The sequence below is a fragment of the Lynx canadensis genome, chromosome D1, assembly GCF_007474595.2.
Source record: "Lynx canadensis isolate LIC74 chromosome D1, mLynCan4.pri.v2, whole genome shotgun sequence".
NCBI lineage: Eukaryota > Metazoa > Chordata > Mammalia > Carnivora > Felidae > Lynx > Lynx canadensis.
The window spans coordinates 99,492,812-99,511,438 of NC_044312.2; the positions used below are offsets into that span (position 1 = coordinate 99,492,812).

The 18,627-nt window shown below is 43.0% G+C and overlaps 1 protein-coding gene across 4 annotated transcripts in view; it reads left to right on the forward strand.

Annotated features, from left to right (window-relative positions):
* The window catches only part of CD1H11orf49 (chromosome D1 C11orf49 homolog), a 200,895-nt gene that overhangs the window by 161,174 nt on the left and 21,094 nt on the right, over window positions 1-18,627 (forward strand). For all 4 annotated transcript variants that reach the window (XM_030331293.1, XM_030331296.1, XM_030331292.1 and 1 more), the window contains exon 4: window positions 13,797-13,881. In XM_030331293.1, coding sequence (XP_030187153.1) covers window positions 13,797-13,881 — 85 coding nt within the window. The remainder of the gene's footprint in view (window positions 1-13,796; window positions 13,882-18,627) is intronic.

An 18,627-nucleotide genomic window follows, 5' to 3' on the forward strand; every position in this document is an offset into this window, starting at 1 on the left:
AATGCAGAGTTGACCACCACTATTAACACTTTGGTATATTCCATTCTTTTTCCTATGCAAATTTATTTCCTTTTGTTTTCTTTGAAATCAAAGATGGAATCATACTGTACACAGCGATTTCTATTTTGCTCTTTCTTCTTAGCGTAATGAGGTTACCTAAGTTTGTGTATTTTCATTTGAAACTCATTTAGTCATATGAATTAAACCTTTATTGTAAATTCTTCTTGAGAGAAATTCTGCATCTGTGGTTGAAAACTCAAGTGCCTGCAAAAACCAGACAGGTAATGTAAGGAGCACAGGTGTCATTCAGTGAACAGCAATGGGGGCCATGGCTGACTTACAAGGATAGCCTCCGCCTCAGCCCCAGCTGATTGATTGTCCAGGAGTGATGGTCCGAGACTTCAGGGCCTCTGATTTTTTTAGAAAAGACATATCTGGAATCTAGATTGTATTGCAGAGAATGTCTTGACTTTTCTAATGTTTCATCCCCAAATTAAAAAAAAATAAGTTCAAGCCAAACAAAACCTGTCTGCCAGCCATTTCTGTCTTAGGCGGTGAATGTGAAGAGCTTCATAAGTAGTAGCTCACTTAATTATCCCAGCAGTCCTGCTCCTTTAACAGTTATTGAGAACCAACACTGAATGAAGGAGACAAAATCTCTGATTTCTTGGAACTTACATTCTAGGAGGGAAACAAGTAATATGGTTGAAGAATATATAGTAGATCATACAACAATAAGTTCTTTGGAGAAAAACTAAGCAGGAAGTAGGGGGAGCATTGCGGTTTTAAATACCATGGCCAGGGGTGGCCTTACTGTATAATGACATTTGAAAAGAGACCTGAAGGAGGAAAGAGCTATGTAGAGATCTGGGGGGAGAGGGGAGAGCAGATACAAAAGCCTGAGACAACAACATGCTTGACGTATTCCAGAACTACAAAGCCATTGTGGCTGGAATGGTCTAAGCAAGGAATGAGTAGAAGGAGATGCAGTTAGAGCAATAGCAGGGGCCCCCATCGTGTAGAGTCTAAGAAAGAAGACGTATAATCCAATTTTATAGATGGGAAAACTGAAGCTTAAAGAATTTTGCCCATGCCCCATAACTAGGAAGTAACAGAGGCGTCTTGAACCCAAGACCGTCTTAATTCCAAATCTCATGTTCTTAGCTACTACGTGTGCCACACTAGAATGAAGCAATGTGGATTGTGTAACATTCCCACCCTTCTAGCAAGTTCCATGCTACCTGCATCCAAATCATGTCCTACCTGTTCTTTGTGCTCCTGCCTCAATCAGAGAGAATTACAGTGAAAGAATCCTAGAATCTTAGACCCAAATACAACGCTGAGGATTACTGAGACAAGAAGTTTGCACTTTTCTTTTTTATAATTCTGAATGCTCATGCTTTTTTTTTTTAAGACTCTTTGATGTCTTCCTGGTGCTTATACTTTTGTTTTCTTAATTTTTCAAGTGGGTTATATACATGGAGGTGACAAAATGCAAAAGCTCAAAAGGGTGTGCAATCTTACGTACTTTAAAGTAGATTTAACTTCATCTAATCCACCCTGATCATTTAGACATGAGGCATGACAGAAGAGGAAACTGAGACAGAAAGAGCTGGTGTCTGATTGAAGGCCACCCATCAATGAGGAAACCAGGTACCTTGTCCAAACCCCAGTGAGTAAGATCAGACTTTGTTTTTTAGAATACTGGTGCATGAAAGAAATTGGGTGGGTTCATCCTTTGATGCCACTGGGATATTTTTCATCTTTTTTCCTTTCTTTTTGTACGCCTGCCAGGCCCACTGAAAGATAAGGATCAGGGTCCAGAAAGCCTAACCATTGTGTCATTTCCCAGGACGCAGAGCCACTATCATTTGGTTCACATTTTTATTAAAATAAGATGAGTGATTCACTCACATTACAGGCAAAGAATCTTTTAACAGGAAAACCATACTTTGAAAAACAAAGTCGATGGCTTTAAGGAACAGTAACTGCTAATGTCAATTTCCTTTCCCATCCCATTTCCAGTCCCAAAAAAAGTCAACCACTCTTCTGTCTCTAGCCGCCTCTTTCTCTTACCCACACATATACATATAATTATAGATAGGGTACATTATATATGCCCACAAAAGACAGAAAGCAGCAGGAAAGACAAAGGTGGATTCATCTGAAAAGATGTATGTGTTTATCTATATCCACCCTTCTTTCTGGTTCTTGCTGTTTTTGTTTCTTAAGTCTATTTTTTTAGTTGATGGGTAGCCATAAATCCGTCATCATTGGTGGAAGTTAGTAGATTCTGACAAGAGAACAGGCTGTGGTCTTTATAAATACGCCTACATGCTGGCAACGATCTTCCTCTACTCACACAATCATCGAGAACCGGGGACTTAGATTGTTTTCTTATTTTTAGTCTGTCTCGGTTCAGATCACTCTTAGTGAGTAACTCTGTTAGCCACTGCTTCTTTTTATGTTTATTTAGAAGAAAAGGAAAATGCATTTTAAGCAAATCAAATGCATAATCTGTTCCACTTCCTATTTATTCTATGGCTACTTTGGACAGTGGAAAGCCCAGAGAAATACTTCTGTTGGTTTTTGTTTTCTGTGGCTTGCTTTCTCAGACAAGCCATCAGTTTTGCTGATCGCTTTTTTGAAATTCCATCCCAGGGGCACCTGGCTGGCTCAGTCAGCAGAGCATGTGACTCTGGATCTCAGGGTTGTGAGTTCACGCCCCGAGTTGGGCATAGAGATTACCTAAAAAAAAATTTTTTTAGTAAATAACAAATAATAATAATAATAAAATCCCATCCCAACTGTCAGCCTGATTTTAAATTGGAAAGGAAAAAGGTAGTTGGAAGTAATTTTTGTGTGTACATTAAATATACTTTGCTAATCGATGTTTAGTCCTATTCAAATTGCAGATCCGGGCCTATAATGGCTTAAAATGTTTATTATTTTTGTTGTTCCTTCTCTGTTTTCTTATAGAGATTAACAGCAGTCTCCTAAATTAGAAAGGGTCTGTCAGTTTGTTTTAGGGGCAGCAAGGAAGCAGGGAGCCAGGTAGACCACATCTGACCCTGGAGCCAGTCTAGGAGAAGGAGGATAGGAAGAGATGAGCTAGCTGGTAGCAGTTTTAAATATTAACGGTAATAATAACAATAGCAGCAGTTGCAGCTAACATTTACTGCCCTCTCATTATGGAATCCACTATGCCAGGTGTTTTTCATCCCTGGAAGAAATAAAAGTGGGCTGAAGTCCCAGGAACCATATAGCAAGAGAGAAAGGACATCATAAGGAACTGGCCTGTGTAGTGAGTGGAGAGAGGCCCTGACCTGGAAAGAGAAGGCTTGATTAGATTGTGGCTCTACCATTTACTTGGTACTTTTTGTCCCTTACTGAGGTTCATTTTCCTGGTTCATAAAAACGGGAATAATACTGTTTTCCTCTCCCCGCCTGTCAAGGTTCTTATGGGGATCAAAAGTGATCATGCGTATGAAAATGGTTTGCATGATTATACAGTCTGTCTATAAATATGACTCATCAGTACTTTCACTAGTGAGATGATAGAGGATTGGCAGGGTACTGACTCTCAAGGAAAGTGGTGTGCACCTGCCTTGGGGCAGGAAGTCTGTTCTTCTCTCATCAATAAGAACAAAGGCAAGATAAAATAATCATGAGATAAGGAATAAGATTGTTTTAGCCACCCACTGGCTTGAGCTTGAACTTGGATGAATTGTGCCTTTTGTTATGCAGGTGCCATCCCACCTGTGTGCCTCAAAAGCCGTAACAAGAGCAGGTACTGTTTATTGAATACTTACCCTGGGCCGTATACTAGCACTTTAAATTTACCATCTCTTTTATTTTTTTAATTTTTGTTTATTTATTTGCATACGGTTGACACACAATGTGACCTTAGTTTCAGAGTTTCAGGAGTACGGCGTAGTGACTCAACGTCTGTATACGTTATGTTCTGTTCAGTAGCTACCAATCTCTCTCTTTTTTAAATCATCTATTCCAGGGGTACCTGGGTGGTGCAGCCGGTTAATCGTCCGACTTCAGCTCAGGTCATGACCTTGCAGTCTGTGGGTTTGAGCCCCACATCAGGCTCTGTGCTGACAGCTCAGAGCCTGGAGCCTGCTTCAGATTCTGTGTCTCCCTCTCTCTGCTCCTCCCCTGCTCGCACTCTCTCTCTTTCTCAAAAATAAACATTAAAAAAATTTTTTTTAACCATCTGTTTTAATCCTCTCAAAGACTCTCCTGATTAGGAACAGTATTGTTCATACTGTTAGTATCATTAGTATTAGTATTAATATTCACTCTCATTTCTAAGTGGCTTGCTCAGTGTCAACACAGCTAGTTAGCCAAAGAACCAGGACTTGGACCCTGGTTGGCCGATCCAGGAGGCTGCACTAGGTAAGCAGGCGTAAGACCCACTTAGGGGTTAGAGCCAGGGCTTTTCAAGCCATCCTCAGTAGAGCCCTAGAATTTTAAAGCAATGCCTCGAGCCTTCTCTCCCAGCCACTTCATTCCTCACACCTCTAGACTAGGTGAGGGCTACTGAGGAGAAAGTCGAGTAAGAAAGGCTTTGCTTTTATCTGTTATACATTGAGGTTCCTTATAAGATTTCCATTGAAAAAAAAGTATATCTGTTTAAAAATTTTTTTCAACCTTCACGTACCACATCTTTCTCATTTAGAGGTGACAAAATGGAGGCCCAGAAGAGTTGTGCCCAGAATAATGTGGTTAGTTCTTTGCAGAACTCAGGCTGAGTTCTCTTGTCTATATTATAACCTGCCTCTGGGAGAACAGACCTTTCCTTCCTCCAGAACAACATGAAAACCCTCATTCTGGTTATAAAAACCCATGTGAGGAAGTGTAAAATACGCCTCTTTTTCAAAGATTGAGTGACGTTTTCCAGATAGACCACCACTGAGAGGGCAGGATGTTTCCTCTCACCTCCAGTTACCATGAGGGGGGCCTGAAGTTCTGTCTCCACCTTAGCTCTTATGCCTGTTTAACCATTTCTGCCCAGTTAAGAGCAGGTTTGGGTCACAGGAGTTTGAGACAGCACTTGCTTCTTCCTGGATAAGAATTACACCTTGGCTCTGAAGTCTCTGTGTCAAAGAGCACTTCCTATCACCCTATTTCCAAACAAAAGCATGAAGTACCAATACCTGAGGGTGCCCGGGTGGCTCAGTCAGTTAAGTAGCCGACCTCAGCTCAGGTCATGATCTCACGGTCTGTGAGTTGGAGCTCCACATCAGAATCTGTGCTGACAGCTCAGAGCCTGGAGCCCGCTTCAGATTATGTGTCTCCCTCTCTCTGCCCCTCCCCCACTTGCTCGCGCTCTCTCTTTCAAAAATAAATAAACATTTAAAAAAAGTAGCAACACCTGGTAGAGCTGGACATTGGTCTCTGAATTAAAATGTGAATGGGTGGGGGCGTGTGGATGGCTCAGTCAGGTCAGTTAAGCGTCCGACTCTTGAAAAGCATCTGACTCTTGATTTCGCTCAGGTCATGATCTCACGGTTCGAAGAGACCTAGCCCCTTGTCAGGCTCTGCACTGGCAGCATGGAGCCTGCTTGGGATTCTCTCCCTCCTCTCTTTCTGTCCCTTCCCCCACTCACTCTCTCTCTCCCTCAAAATAAATAAATACACATTGTTTTTTAAATGTGAATGGGTGCAGATGCTAAGCTTGAAATAACTTGATAAGCTGCTGGGCCCTCTAAGAACTTATGATGCCAAGATCCTTCTCCACATTTTGGTGTCCAAAGCTGCCTCCCAAAGCTCAATTTATTGAGCTTCCTCAATAAGTTGTCAGGAGACTGTGCTCGTGCCAGAATAGCTGGCCCTGTTGCTACAGGACAGAGGCTTTCTTGTCTTCTGGCTCTGGTGCCTCCTTCCACAACGCCATAGGGTTGCCCGTCCTGGGCATTGCAACCTGCTGTGGTTCGTGTCATCAAAGCTGTCTAAGACAGTGTCCTCCCCCAGAACCAAGCTTTGCCTTGGTCCTCGAACTCCCAACAGCCCCATCATGATGGACAGAAAAGATGCTCTAAACATGGTATGTGGGATTCTTGTCATGTCAGACCGGGCCTCTGGTTCGGTGCCACTGTGGGAGCTAGGGATGGCCGTGGGTAGCCTAAATACCGGGCCAGATTGCCATGATGTGCCATACACGATCCCTGCAGATTTTCAGACGCTGATTAGAAATGCTCATATTTCTTTAAATCTTTGGTTAATATAAACAATTCCGGGGGGTTTCTTTTGTTCATTCTAAAAATTGCCATGCAATTGTTACCATGTCTGATTTAATACTTTGCCTAGATTGCATATACTGGTCAAACAGAAATAATCATTTGATGTTGGGCTCAGTCATAATGAAGGAAAGAAAGAGAGGGAGTCTGGCTTTCAGCCCTGGTTTAAATACACTGAACATGCTCTGGGGAATAATGAGCTCGCAAAGGATGGTGTTAATAATGGCCCAACTACTTTACCCCACAGGTGTCAGTGGAAGCCAGTGCTTCTCATTCCTTTTGTGAAATCATTTCCTTTTCAGTGAACTAATTATGATTTCCCTCCATTTATAATATAAAACAACAGTGCTCTCAAAAGGGATAAAATTTAGGAACACAGCCTGCTCTCCTTCTGGGGTTTGCTTGACAGGAACATAGCTCTAGGATGTCAGCAATCTGCCTGTGACTTGTGGGACTACATGCTACGTGGGGAGTGAAGCTGTCAGATGTCTTGCCTCCTTCCTCTTCTCTCCTCCCTGCTCTCCTTCCCTCCCATCCCCCTCCTTGCAGAGTAGTATTTACTCAGCTGCAGACTGGTACCAAAGCCTCAGTGCGCTGGGGGTTAGGAAGGGGCGGTGTGGTCATGCCCCAAACTATCCATGTCCTTCCGAGCATCTCTTGGCAGAGCAGGCTGGCTGAGGGTGAGTGTCATTTAGAATGAGCATCCACAAGCCCTGCAGAACAGAACATAAAAACAATTGCAACTGAAAATTGGAGAGTCCACTCATGGGCTGTGGTGTTCTCTGGCCTCTGTGGCCTCCTATGGAGATTATGCAGCCAACCAACTAGAGGTTGTCCAGTCCACTGGGATTCCCCAGTGCTTGGTAACATTTCATTATCTCTAGCTCTGGTCCTAGCACTAGCTCACCCAGCCATCAACATTTGTAGGCAGTCACAGAAACAAATCCAGACTAAAGCCCATTTCATCCCCCATCCTTTTGGTGCTAAAAATGCTTGATTTGGGCTTTCTCCGAGTGAGGGACAAAGATACGGCACTAGTTGCTTCTGTCTGGCACTCCTCCACTGGTCTCCTTTATTTTCTTTTTTAATGTTTATTTTTGAGAGAGAGAGAGAGAGCACAAGCAGGGGAGGGGCAGAGAGAGAGAGGGAGACACAGAATCCAAAGCACACTCCAAGCTCTGAGCTGTCAGCACAGAGCCCGACATGGGTCTGGAACCCACACACTGTGAGATCATGACCTGAGCCAAAGTCAGGACACTTAACCGACTGAGTCACCCAGGCGCCCTCCACTGGTCTCCTTGAATGACACCACTCTGACCCTGGAAAAGGCACCATTTCCCAGGAAGAGCAAAGGCATCTGAGTCTACAACCACACCACCGCAGTTCTTCCTGAGCAAATGTGTGGGCACACAGGGTGGTCTTGGAGGAGGATGTAGAGATGACTAAGCTGCCCCCACAGAGCTTCCGAAACAGGAATTTCCACAGCAAGAAGGCAGACCAGATGTAGAAAAGACAAGAGGAGACCTTCATCCTTCTTTTCCAAGAAAGAAGGAGGTAAGAACAAGTTAGTCCTTGATTATTGGGCATCAGCAATTTCTGATTAGACTAATTTTCTTATTCAAAATAACCTCACCTGTCACCCTCTGAGATTAGAGTAGAGATAACCAACAAAAGACTATTCTAAACCAGGGGCTGGTTATCTTGAAAAATACAGTATTCCTGCTAGAGTTGTAACAGTGGTCAAGTGAATTATTATGAAGTAAACCTTAGGTTTCCTCTGGCTTTCATGGTAAATTGGTGATATAATCCTATGAAAACAAATATCCAAGCTGACTGGATTTAACATTGATAAGAAGGTGCTAGGAGTCAACAAGCACGTGGAGTGTAGTCCCCCTGCCAGGACGTATTGTGTTCACTGAGAGTTGTGGTACCTACTGAACAGGACGTTTTCCATTTTCAGCACTTTACAGCTCCAACATCTCCTCGTGGCCCCTTAAATTTGTATATATGCCTCCTGTGCCTGGGGAGTCCCCATCTCGGTAGTTCACCCAGTGACTAGAAATCTGTCCGTCTGAATTTTCCTCTGGGTCTCTATGTAATGCGTGTTTTTATTCATTCATTCCTTCCATAAATATTTACTGCTGTGTGCCAGGCATTGTGCTAAGGGCTTTAAGTCTAAAGATTCCTTAATTTCAGGACTTCAAGTTTTAATCAGTTAATAACTATAAAATAATCCTACCACTTATTGGGCACTTCGAAAATTTCTCAGAAAAGTGCCTTATATTTAAATTGCCTCATTTGGTTTTTACAACAATCGCACTAGGTAGGTACTGTGGTCATTCACGTTTCTAAGAAGAGGAAACCAAGGTTCAGAGAAGTTGTGCAACTTGTCCAGATCACACTAGAGGTTAAGTAGTGGAGCCAGGCTTTGAAGCAAAGTCGTCTGATTACTACGTCTGGGCTCTCCACTAATACAACTGCCCTGCCCAGTTTAATGTGGCCCACCTGCAGGGTATCTGTATGTTTAACTTCAATAGAAAGCCTGTCAGTCACCTGATGTGAACAATCCTACCATCAGAAGTCAAGTCCTCCATAAACCAGCTGGATCTCACCTGCTGGTGAGAACTAGAAGGACCTTTGGAGCTAGACGGGCTTACCTGCGAATCACCGTTCTCCCTCCTCTAAGTTGTTCTGTTTCCTTGAGAAGGTAATCAACCTTTAAAGAAACCCTAGTTTTTTTTTATTTCTAAAATAATAATAGCAAATAGTAACAGAGCACTTTTGGTGAGCCATTTTTCTAAGCCCTTTACATTAACTCACAACAACTGTATGATGGTGCTGTCATTATCCTCATGTTATAGAAGGGGAAACTGAGGCACAGAGAGCTTAATGGTCAAGTAATTTGAAATCAGTGGCAAAGCTGGGATTTTGACCCAGGCAGGATAACTCTGAAGTCTATGCTATGAGCCACGGTGCTACGCTGTGTTGCCTCTGGAGAGAAGAGAACCAAGGATGTAAAAGCCTCTGGTCCAGAGCCGGGCACACGGTCAGTGGGACTATTACAATGCTGAGAATAAGAATGTTTAACAGCTCTGACCACCCACAAAAAGAGAAGCACCAAATTGTGGAGAATGTTTTAATGTTGATCTTATACCAGACCCTTCTTGTGCCTTCGCCTTTAATCTTTCAGGACCTGCTGGCTGATGCTTTCCTAGTTGGGGGTGTGGGGTTCCTTTAGAGAAGGCGTCTGTCTGTCCGTACACACCACTTACCTTCCCTGCACCTGCCAGGGCAAAGAGCGGCTGGCAGGTGGCCGGGGATGAGAAATGGGGGCGAGGCCAGGAGCACAGGTGCACCCATCCCCCGCCCTCCCGTGGCCTGTGGCCCAGCACAGGCTGTGCTGCTGGAGCTGCAAGTCTTTCCTGTTGACAGTAATTAGACCTTTCAGACTAAATTTCTTACATGAAAAAAATCCCAAATCACTTGAATTGTCTCCTTGATCCAGTTCACCTGGAGCTATTTAGTTCCCGCAGTTTGTTTGGAGGGAAAAACAAGCTCTTAAGCCTTCACACATTACGGTTGATAAGATCAAGGTGCTGAAAGTGTTAGTTGGGTAAACGCTAGAGCCAGACTGCCTGTGTCTGAATTCCAGGTCTGCCTCTTACGCGTGCGTGATCTGAGTTTTTGTGTCTGTGAAATGGGGGTAACCATAGTGAAGATTAAATGAGACGACATAGGACAAGCCCTTGCAAGAACAGTGCCTGGCCCATAGTAAGTGCTCAATAAATGTTGGCTGTTAATATTATCATTAAGCCCACCCAGCCTTCAGACCCCCATCTTTCCCTCCCAGCCTCGGGTTTTATTCTGGGAAGCCATGTACCCTTCCTGTCCCCCCCAGGCTCTGGACCCTTCTTTTATCACTTACCAAATGACAGTCAACCCTTAAACAACATGGGTTTGAACTGCACAGATCCCTTTGTACATGTTTTGTTTTTTCCAGTACAATACTATACATGTATTTTCTCTTCTTTATGTTTTTCTTAATATCATTTTCTTTTCTCTAGCTTACTTTATTATAAGAATATAACATATAAATACATATAACACACAAAATATAAGTTAATTGACTGTGTTATCAGTACAGCTTCTAGTCAACAGTGGGCTATTAGAAGTTAAGTTGTTGAGGAGTCAAAAGTTATACATGGATTTTTGACTGTGCAGGGGGTTGGTGCCCCTAACCCCACATTGTTCAAGGGTCAACTATACTTCACCTCTCTAAGCCTCCTTGTCCTTGGCTGTGAAGTGGGACTGGGAATAATGGAGTCTACTTCATAAGGTTGTTGCGTAGGTGAAGTGAGCTAATTCAAGGCTCAGTGACTATTTAGTCTCGTTACTGTTGTTCCTGAGGCACAAAGCGTTGCCTGAAAAGGCCTTTGAGATCTTGGAGAGCTCTTAGAGGGCCCAAAGTAGGCATTTAGGGTTAGCTAGTGCCTGAGTGTAAGTCTCGGGAGCTAAGAAGACTGCTGGCTTCTTCATCTCTGTAACACTGTGCCTGGAACTGAGGAGGCCCATAGTAATACGAAATGAAGGAATACTGCAAAGAGTATTTAGAAACATGTTTGGCTCAGGCAACCTGACAGAGAATTTCAAGGCAGACCACCCCTAGGTGTTTAAGCACTTAAACTCAGCAAGAAACACCTTCCTCTTCTCGCCTGTCTTTGCCCCCAGCATTTAAAAACAAAACTAAAATATCCCCCACTGTTTGGTGTTACTATGTTGTAGACATTCTGCTAAGTACTTTATAGACATCCTCTCTTTTAATCTTGACTTCAACCCTGAAAGGTAAGTGTCATCATTCCCATTTTATAGATGAGAAACTGAGATTTAGAGAGATTGAGCAATTTGCCCGCGGTTGCGTAACTGGTAAATTGCAGAGCTAAGGGTTGAACCCTAGCCTGGGAGACAGGAAGCGGCCAGCTCCTATTTGCTCATTGGTGTTCTGATTTTGGAACAAGCATGACCACTTGCCATTCTCCCAAATACCCACTACTCAACTGAGGAGTATCTCCGAGCAGCAAATGCCTCTCTCTCAAAATATCCAGCCACTACATTAGTAGAAGTAGAACTGCTGTCTTCCACAATGAAGGTGGCAAAAGTTCTCTATTTGCCTAGATTTTCATTCATCTCTTTATCTTCCTCATTTTCCATTTGGGAAAGTCAAGTTCCAGAAGTGGTGAACAAGCTGTATTCTGTTATTCTGATGTATTTAGTATTTCCAAGAGCTGTTGTTGCATTAGAGAAATACAAAATGATTTTTGTAAATCATCCTTCTATCTTTGGAAGCAACTATTTGAAGTACGTGAGTTAGAATGTCATCAAGAACCTAAAGAGAGCTGAGGGTCTGGAAACCAGGAGGCTGAGATTGATACCCAACCTTGTCTTTCTTGACTCAGTGTGGGAGTTACACAGTCCTCTAGGCTTCCCGTATTCCTTCACTGATTTATCTTCCCAAGGATATCTTGTGGGTAACTTTGGGGGACAAATGTGAATTTCTGTGAAACACTTTGACCCCCTAAGAATGATCAGATACATCCACCAATTAGCCGAGGAAAGCAATGATGATTCAAAGATAGCATTTTCTTTTATAGACGTGTTTGTGCTTCGCTGACATTGCATTTTTTTACAAATTGAAGGTTTGTGGCAATCCTGCATTGTGCAAGTCCATCAGCGCCATTTTTCCAATAGCATTTGCTCACTTTGTGTCTCTGTGTCATGTTTTGGTAATTCTCACAATATTTCAAACCGTTTCATTATTGTGGTCATCTGTGATCAGTGATTACAACTTGCTGAAAGCTCAGATGATGGTTAGCATTTTTTAGCAATAAAGTATTTTTAAACCAAGGCATGTACTTTTTTTTAGATATAATGCTATTGCACACTTAATAGATTGCAGCTTAGCGTAACCATTACTTTTACATGCACTGGAAAACCAAAAAATTCATTTGATTCACTTTGTTGGGATGTTTGCTTTATTGCGGTGTTCTGAACCAAACCCACAGTATCTCCAAGGTATGCGTGTATTTACTTCCTTCCAGAAGTCACTCCTCTTTACACAGGGAGTTCTGGAGTGAGAATAATGTGGGAATCTGTTATACTCAATAGCTCTCCTCCCCTTTCTTCACCTTTCCTGCCCCTTACCTTAAAGCTGTAAGACCGTGAGTGGCTATTACACCATCCTTTGATGAGCAAAACCTCCTACCAGGCTGTGCCCGAGGTCAAGCGAATGAGGAGAGGAAAGTGCACACCCCACTGTGGCCAAGACGAAGGCCACAAAAGCCATCTTGATCCTTTGACCTACATTGGCACTGAGCCTGTTGCTTTGGTGACCCTGACTTTGGCAGTGTGGTTAGTTTAACTCTCTGCCCCCACCTTGAATTGAGCTTTGATGAAAAAGTAGTAGGAACCCAGGCCTGTCCCTGGAGATTTGGGGTTTTTATCTTGGAAAAGCATCAACCAAACTAGCAGGGCAGGAGATCTGGATGCCTGTGGCTTGGGCTAACTTGGGTCCAAAGAAACCAAGTGCCTATGATCATCATCTTCATTCCCCAAATGTGGCCATGCCCTCTGGATTCCCTTGTCTCACTCATTCTCCCAGTTAGGATGGCTTCCAGGTTGCCTGCTGTTGCTTTACCATTAGCTTGTTCTTCCATATTTGAAATGCTTTGGTATACAGAATACTTGTGGATTGCCTGGCTGTTCTAAAATCTTTTGGCTTTGGTACATGTAATAACAAAACAACCTTTACACATCAGTGTATTTCCTCTCCCTTGGGAGCCGAGAGACCTCCCTGAGATTTGCATCTCTGGGTTTGCTGCTGGGCTGCAGAGCCTCATCCTAGCTCATCTCTCCCAGGGCACTGCTTCTGTATATCAGGAATCGTCTGGTTGCCTTGATTGTATATCTTGAACCTTTGTCTTGGTTTCCTGTAATAGAATGGCCAGATTTTTGTGCAGGCATCCAAAAGAAGCCAGGCTGTGCAATACTGGATGACAGAGTAATAAGGTCTGTGGGTTGCTGTGATGTATTCTTCTCCATATATTGAAAGCCTGAGTTTGCCTTAGTAGTGCTTCCAGATATCCGTGGATGGTCTTTGGGCATGTTGTGGTGAATGCTACCATGCCAGAGAATTTCAGCAGATTTAACCAGCTGTGAAATGACTCGTTCTTGTAGATTTTCATACACAAGGAAAACCAGACTAAGAATGTGGATCAAGGTGTCCCTCTTGTTCCCTTCTCACCCGACCATTTTTCAAACCAGGGAAGCTCCGTTAGCCAAAATGTTGTAGCTGGGTACCTTCCACCCGGGAAAAACTTTGTAGAAACATTGATCTTAGAATCTCACTACCAGAGGTTAGTAGCTAGCACTAACTCACCTTTACAAGAGCAGCTCTACCGAGGCTAGGTCTGAAACCCATGAAATGGCCAAACAAAGAGCAATGACTTCACACGCAGAGACCTAATGTGTTCCTCTCCATTTCAACTTCAGATTTGCTGACCATGAGAGAATATCACTGTTTGCTGCAACTGCTGTGCCCGGATTTCCCCCTGGAGCTCACTCAGAAAGCAGCCAGGTATGTGCCCTGGGCTCTAGAAGCTAACTCAGCCCTCTGCGGGCCAGGACTTCTTATAGAAACCTGAAATGTATACAAACAAACAAGCAAACCATTAGGAAAAATACAAAACCATTAGGGAGAAACTGGCATTTGGAGAGGGGTCTGTTTGAGATTTGCCCCAAAACATAATGCTCACTTTCTGCCTTTCCCAAGGGAAGCCAAATGATCCTTTGTGGTTTCTGTGGGGGGCCTTAGGGTCTGCAGACAGAGCTGGGGGGTGGTGAGATGAAGACACACACACACACACACACACACACACACACACACACACAAAGTCTCTAGAGGATATTCTGAGAAACGAAGGGGCAAGAGTTGGCAGTGACCAGTGAATGAAGGCATAGATTGAGGTTGGAGACTGGAAAGGTATGGAGGTGATAAAGCCCAATTAAGAGAAGGATAAATGATATTATTTATGCTGAAAGAAGATTTTCAAGATTAGTCCAGAACCAGGAAGACTTGGCAGAATAGTTTGAACCCCTTTATTTCTGCATTTGATTTCATGGTCATTCCCATTTTAACCAAATGAGGTAGTTGGACTGTGCCTCAGTTAACTTTTACTTGACACGAAATTTGACCTAAGGTGGCAAATGGAAGAATTTCAAAAATTGTGTTGTCTGAAATTGCCAGAAAAGAGGATTTTTAGGAAAATACTCTGCATTGTACTACACATGATAGATACATGTCATTGTACATCTGTCCCAAAAGTACACGTGAAGGGTAATGTAAAGTATGAACTCTGGGTGATCATGTTGTGTCAGTGTAGCTTCATCAATTGTAACAAAGGTTCCACTCCAGTGCAGTGCAGGTGTTGATATGGAGGAAGCTATGCCAGAGTTGGGGGATGGGGGGTATGTGGTAAATCTCTGCACCTCCCCCTCCATTTTGCTGTGAACCTAAAACTGCTCTAAAAAGTAAAGTCTTGTTTTTCTTTTTTAACTTTTTAATGTTTATTTTTTAGAGAGACAGAGGGCGGGGCGGGGAGGGCAGAGAGAGAGGGAGACGCAGAACCCGAAGCAGGTTCCAGGCTCTGAGCTGTCAGCACAGAGCCTGACACGGGGCTCAAACTCATGAACCGTGAGATCATGACCTGAGCCAAAGTTAGACACCCAACTGACTGAGCCACCCAGGCCCCCCCAAAACTAAAGTCTTTTTTTTGGTTAATGTTTATTTATTTTTGAGACAGAGAGAGACAGAGCATGAACGAGGGAGGGTCAGAGAGAGAGGGAGACACAGAATCTGAAGCAGGCTCCAGGCTCTGAGCTGTCAGCACAGAGCCCGATGCGGGGCTCGAACTCACGGACTGTGAGATCATGACCTGAGCCGAAGTCGGCCGCTTAACCGACTGAGCCACCCAGGCGCCCCAAAAGTAAAGTCTTAATAATATTTTTTAATGTCCATCTTACCTCAAGCATAGTGTATGCATTTACCTTCATTATTTCATTTAAATTCATTTACCTTAATTACCTCACTTAATCCTTATAAAAACTGTTACCTTCCTATTTTACTCAAGAGGAAACTGATATGCCTCAATTAAAAAAAAAAAAAAAAAGAGGAAATTAAGGCTCAAAGAGGTCAAGTATGTGGCCTGAATTTACTGATAGCTTGTAAGTAGCAGAGGCATGACCTGAACCCAGGGCTGCCTGAATCCACAGACTTTGCCCTTAACCTCCTCACCCTCCTGCCTGCTCATCTTGTGAAATCATTTCTGCGTGGTGGTTTGACCCACTGACACCACAGCTGCACTGGCTACGCTGCACCAAGAACCATCTGAGTCCTTCTGAGGTGAGCCAACCATCCCCTCCGCTGCCAGCGACAGACTCCAGCCTCACACCGGGGCGGGCTGTTCTGCAGTTCACAGCTCACACTCTGATTTTGCTGGTCATGTGCAAAACTTGTTTAGTGGTCACGCAACCAAAACCTTCTTCCCTGCGTTGTCCAGCGGATACTTACCTTTTCCAGTGGCACTTGGCCCCTGGTAAAAGCAGCAATTTGGGTTTTATCATTTTAACTGATCTGCTATCCAAAGGAGATTTAGATTTTTTTTTTCCATAGTTGACAATAAAATGTGGGAGATTATCTCTTGTAATTTAAGAGCAGCCAGCTGGAGTTACCTTCAGATTTCCAATGATAGTGCCTCTTGAGGTCAGATTATTTTAAGGAAGATTCAGCCCCAAATTTGGGGGAAAAAAAAACTCTTAAAGACTGTACTATGATTTCTACATAGCTGAATAATAAAAATCAGCTGTGATCTCTAACTAAAATCTTCCCAGAGAAAAGGAACCGTAAGTGTAAGTAAGCTCCAAGTAAGTGTAAGCTCCATGAGGGCAGGCAGGATCTATACCAGTCTTATTTGCTGCTGGATCCCTGTTGCCCAGACCAGTACCTAGATACATGCTACACACTCCATTAAGTGTCTCCCGATTGAATGAACATATGAATGACATCGCTTGTCAGGCGTTTTACGTAGTTCAAATAGTCCATGATTCTCAGTAACTCGAAGAACAAACATCAGCCACTGTATCCTATATTCATTTGTTCGTTCATTCATTCATTTATATATTCATTAAAAATTTTTAACAGCTTGGGGTTTCTGGTCCAACTCTTGATCTCAGCTCAGGTCTTAATCTCAGGGTCATGAGTACAAGCCCCACATTGGGCTCTGCATTGGGCTCTGTGCTGGACATGAAGCCTACTTAAAACAAAATTCAATGGGCTTTTATTATAGTCACAGAATATATTTGTATCCATCAGCACAATCAAGTTTAGAATATTTTAATTGCCCCCAAAAGAAATCCTGCAGTCCTTAGCCACTACTCCCCAATCCTTCCCTCCTCCCCAGCCCTGGGCAACCACTAATCTACTTTCTGTCTCTATAAATTTGCCTATTCTAGACATTTAAAATGAGTGGAATCATATAGTATGTGGTCCTTTGTGACTAGCTTCTTACACTTGGCATAGTGTTTTCACGGTTCACCCATGTTGTAGCAGTACTTCATTCCATCAGGTATTTCTTGAATGCCAGGAGCGATTATGTACACTGGGGATACAGTGATGAATAGATGCTGTTCTTCCCCTCAAGGAGCTTAACATTAGGTGTAGAAGAGGACCCCTTTGGGCCACAGTCACTGTCTGCCACCACTCTGTGACATCTCACCTTGGTTTCTGTCACTCCAGAACAGTTACTGTTCTCCTTTCCTGAAAGGTTGGTGGCAAGTTAATGAGGGTGACCTTCTGTAGGATTTTCAACCCCTAGCAGCCTCAGCTTTGCACTTGCCCCACCCAACTTCCAGACCCTTCCAAACAATTTGATATGTGTAAGCACTCAAGATTAGAAGTAACACCAAGTGGGGCGCCTGGGTGGCTCAGTTGGTTAAGCGTCCGACTTCAGCTCAGGTCATGATCTAACAGTCTGTGAGTTTGAGCTCCGCATCAGGCTCTGTGCTGATAGCTCAGAGCCTGGAGCCTGCTTCAGATTCTGTGTCTCCCGCTCTCTCTGCCCATCCCCTGCTCACGCTCTGTCTCTCTCTGTCTCAAAAAAAAAATTAAAAAAAAAAAAAAAGAAATAACACCAAGAATGAACTATTCTGACCTCATCAAGATAAAAAGCTTCTGTACAGCGAAAGAAACAATCAGCAAAACTAAAAGGCAACAGTGGAATGGGAGAAGATATTTGCAAATGACATATCAGATGAGTTAGTATCCAAAATCTATAAAGAACTTATCAAACTCAACACCCAAAAAATAAATAATCCAGTGAAGAAATGGGCAAAAGACATGAATAGACACTCTTCCAAAGAAGACATCCAGATGGCTGACAGACACATGAAAAGATGCTCAACATCACTCATCATCGGGGAAATACAAATCAAAACCACAGTGAGATACCACCTCACACCTGTCAGAATGGCACACATTAACAACTCAGGCAACAACAGGTGTTGGTGAGGATGCAGAGAAGAGGAACCCTTTTGCACTGCTGGTGGGAATGCAAACTGGTGCAGCCACTCTGGAAAACAGTATGGAGGTTCCTAACAAAATGAAAAATAGAACTACCCTACAACCCACCAATTGCACTACTAGGTATTTATCCAAAGAATACAGGTGTGCTGTTTCGAAGAGGCACATGCACCCCAATGTTTATAGCAGCACTATCGACAATAGCCAAAGTATGGAAAGAGTCTGAATGTCCATCAATGGATGAATGGATAAAGAAGATGTGGTATATATAAACAATGGAGTATTACTTGGCAATCAAAAAGAATGAAATCTTGCCATTTGCAACTACGTGGATGGAACTAGAGGGTATTATGCTAAGCAAAATTAGAGAAAGATAAATATCATTTCATTCATATGTGGAATTTAAGATACAAAACAGATGAACATAAGGGAAGGGAAGCAAAAATAACATAAAAAACGGGGAGGGGGACAAAACATAAGAGACTCTTAAATACAGAGAACAAACTGAAGGTGGCTGGAGGGGTTGTGGTGGGGGGCTAAATGGGTAAGGGGCATTAAGGAAGACACTTATTGGGATGAGCACTGGGTGTTAAACATAGAGGATGAATCACTGGGATCTACTCCTGAAATCATTATTGCACTATATGCTAACTAACTTGGATGTAAATTAAAAAATTTTTTAAATAAAAAAAGAAAAGAAGAAACACAGTCATCTAAAATGCTCGGATTCTTACAATTATTGATACC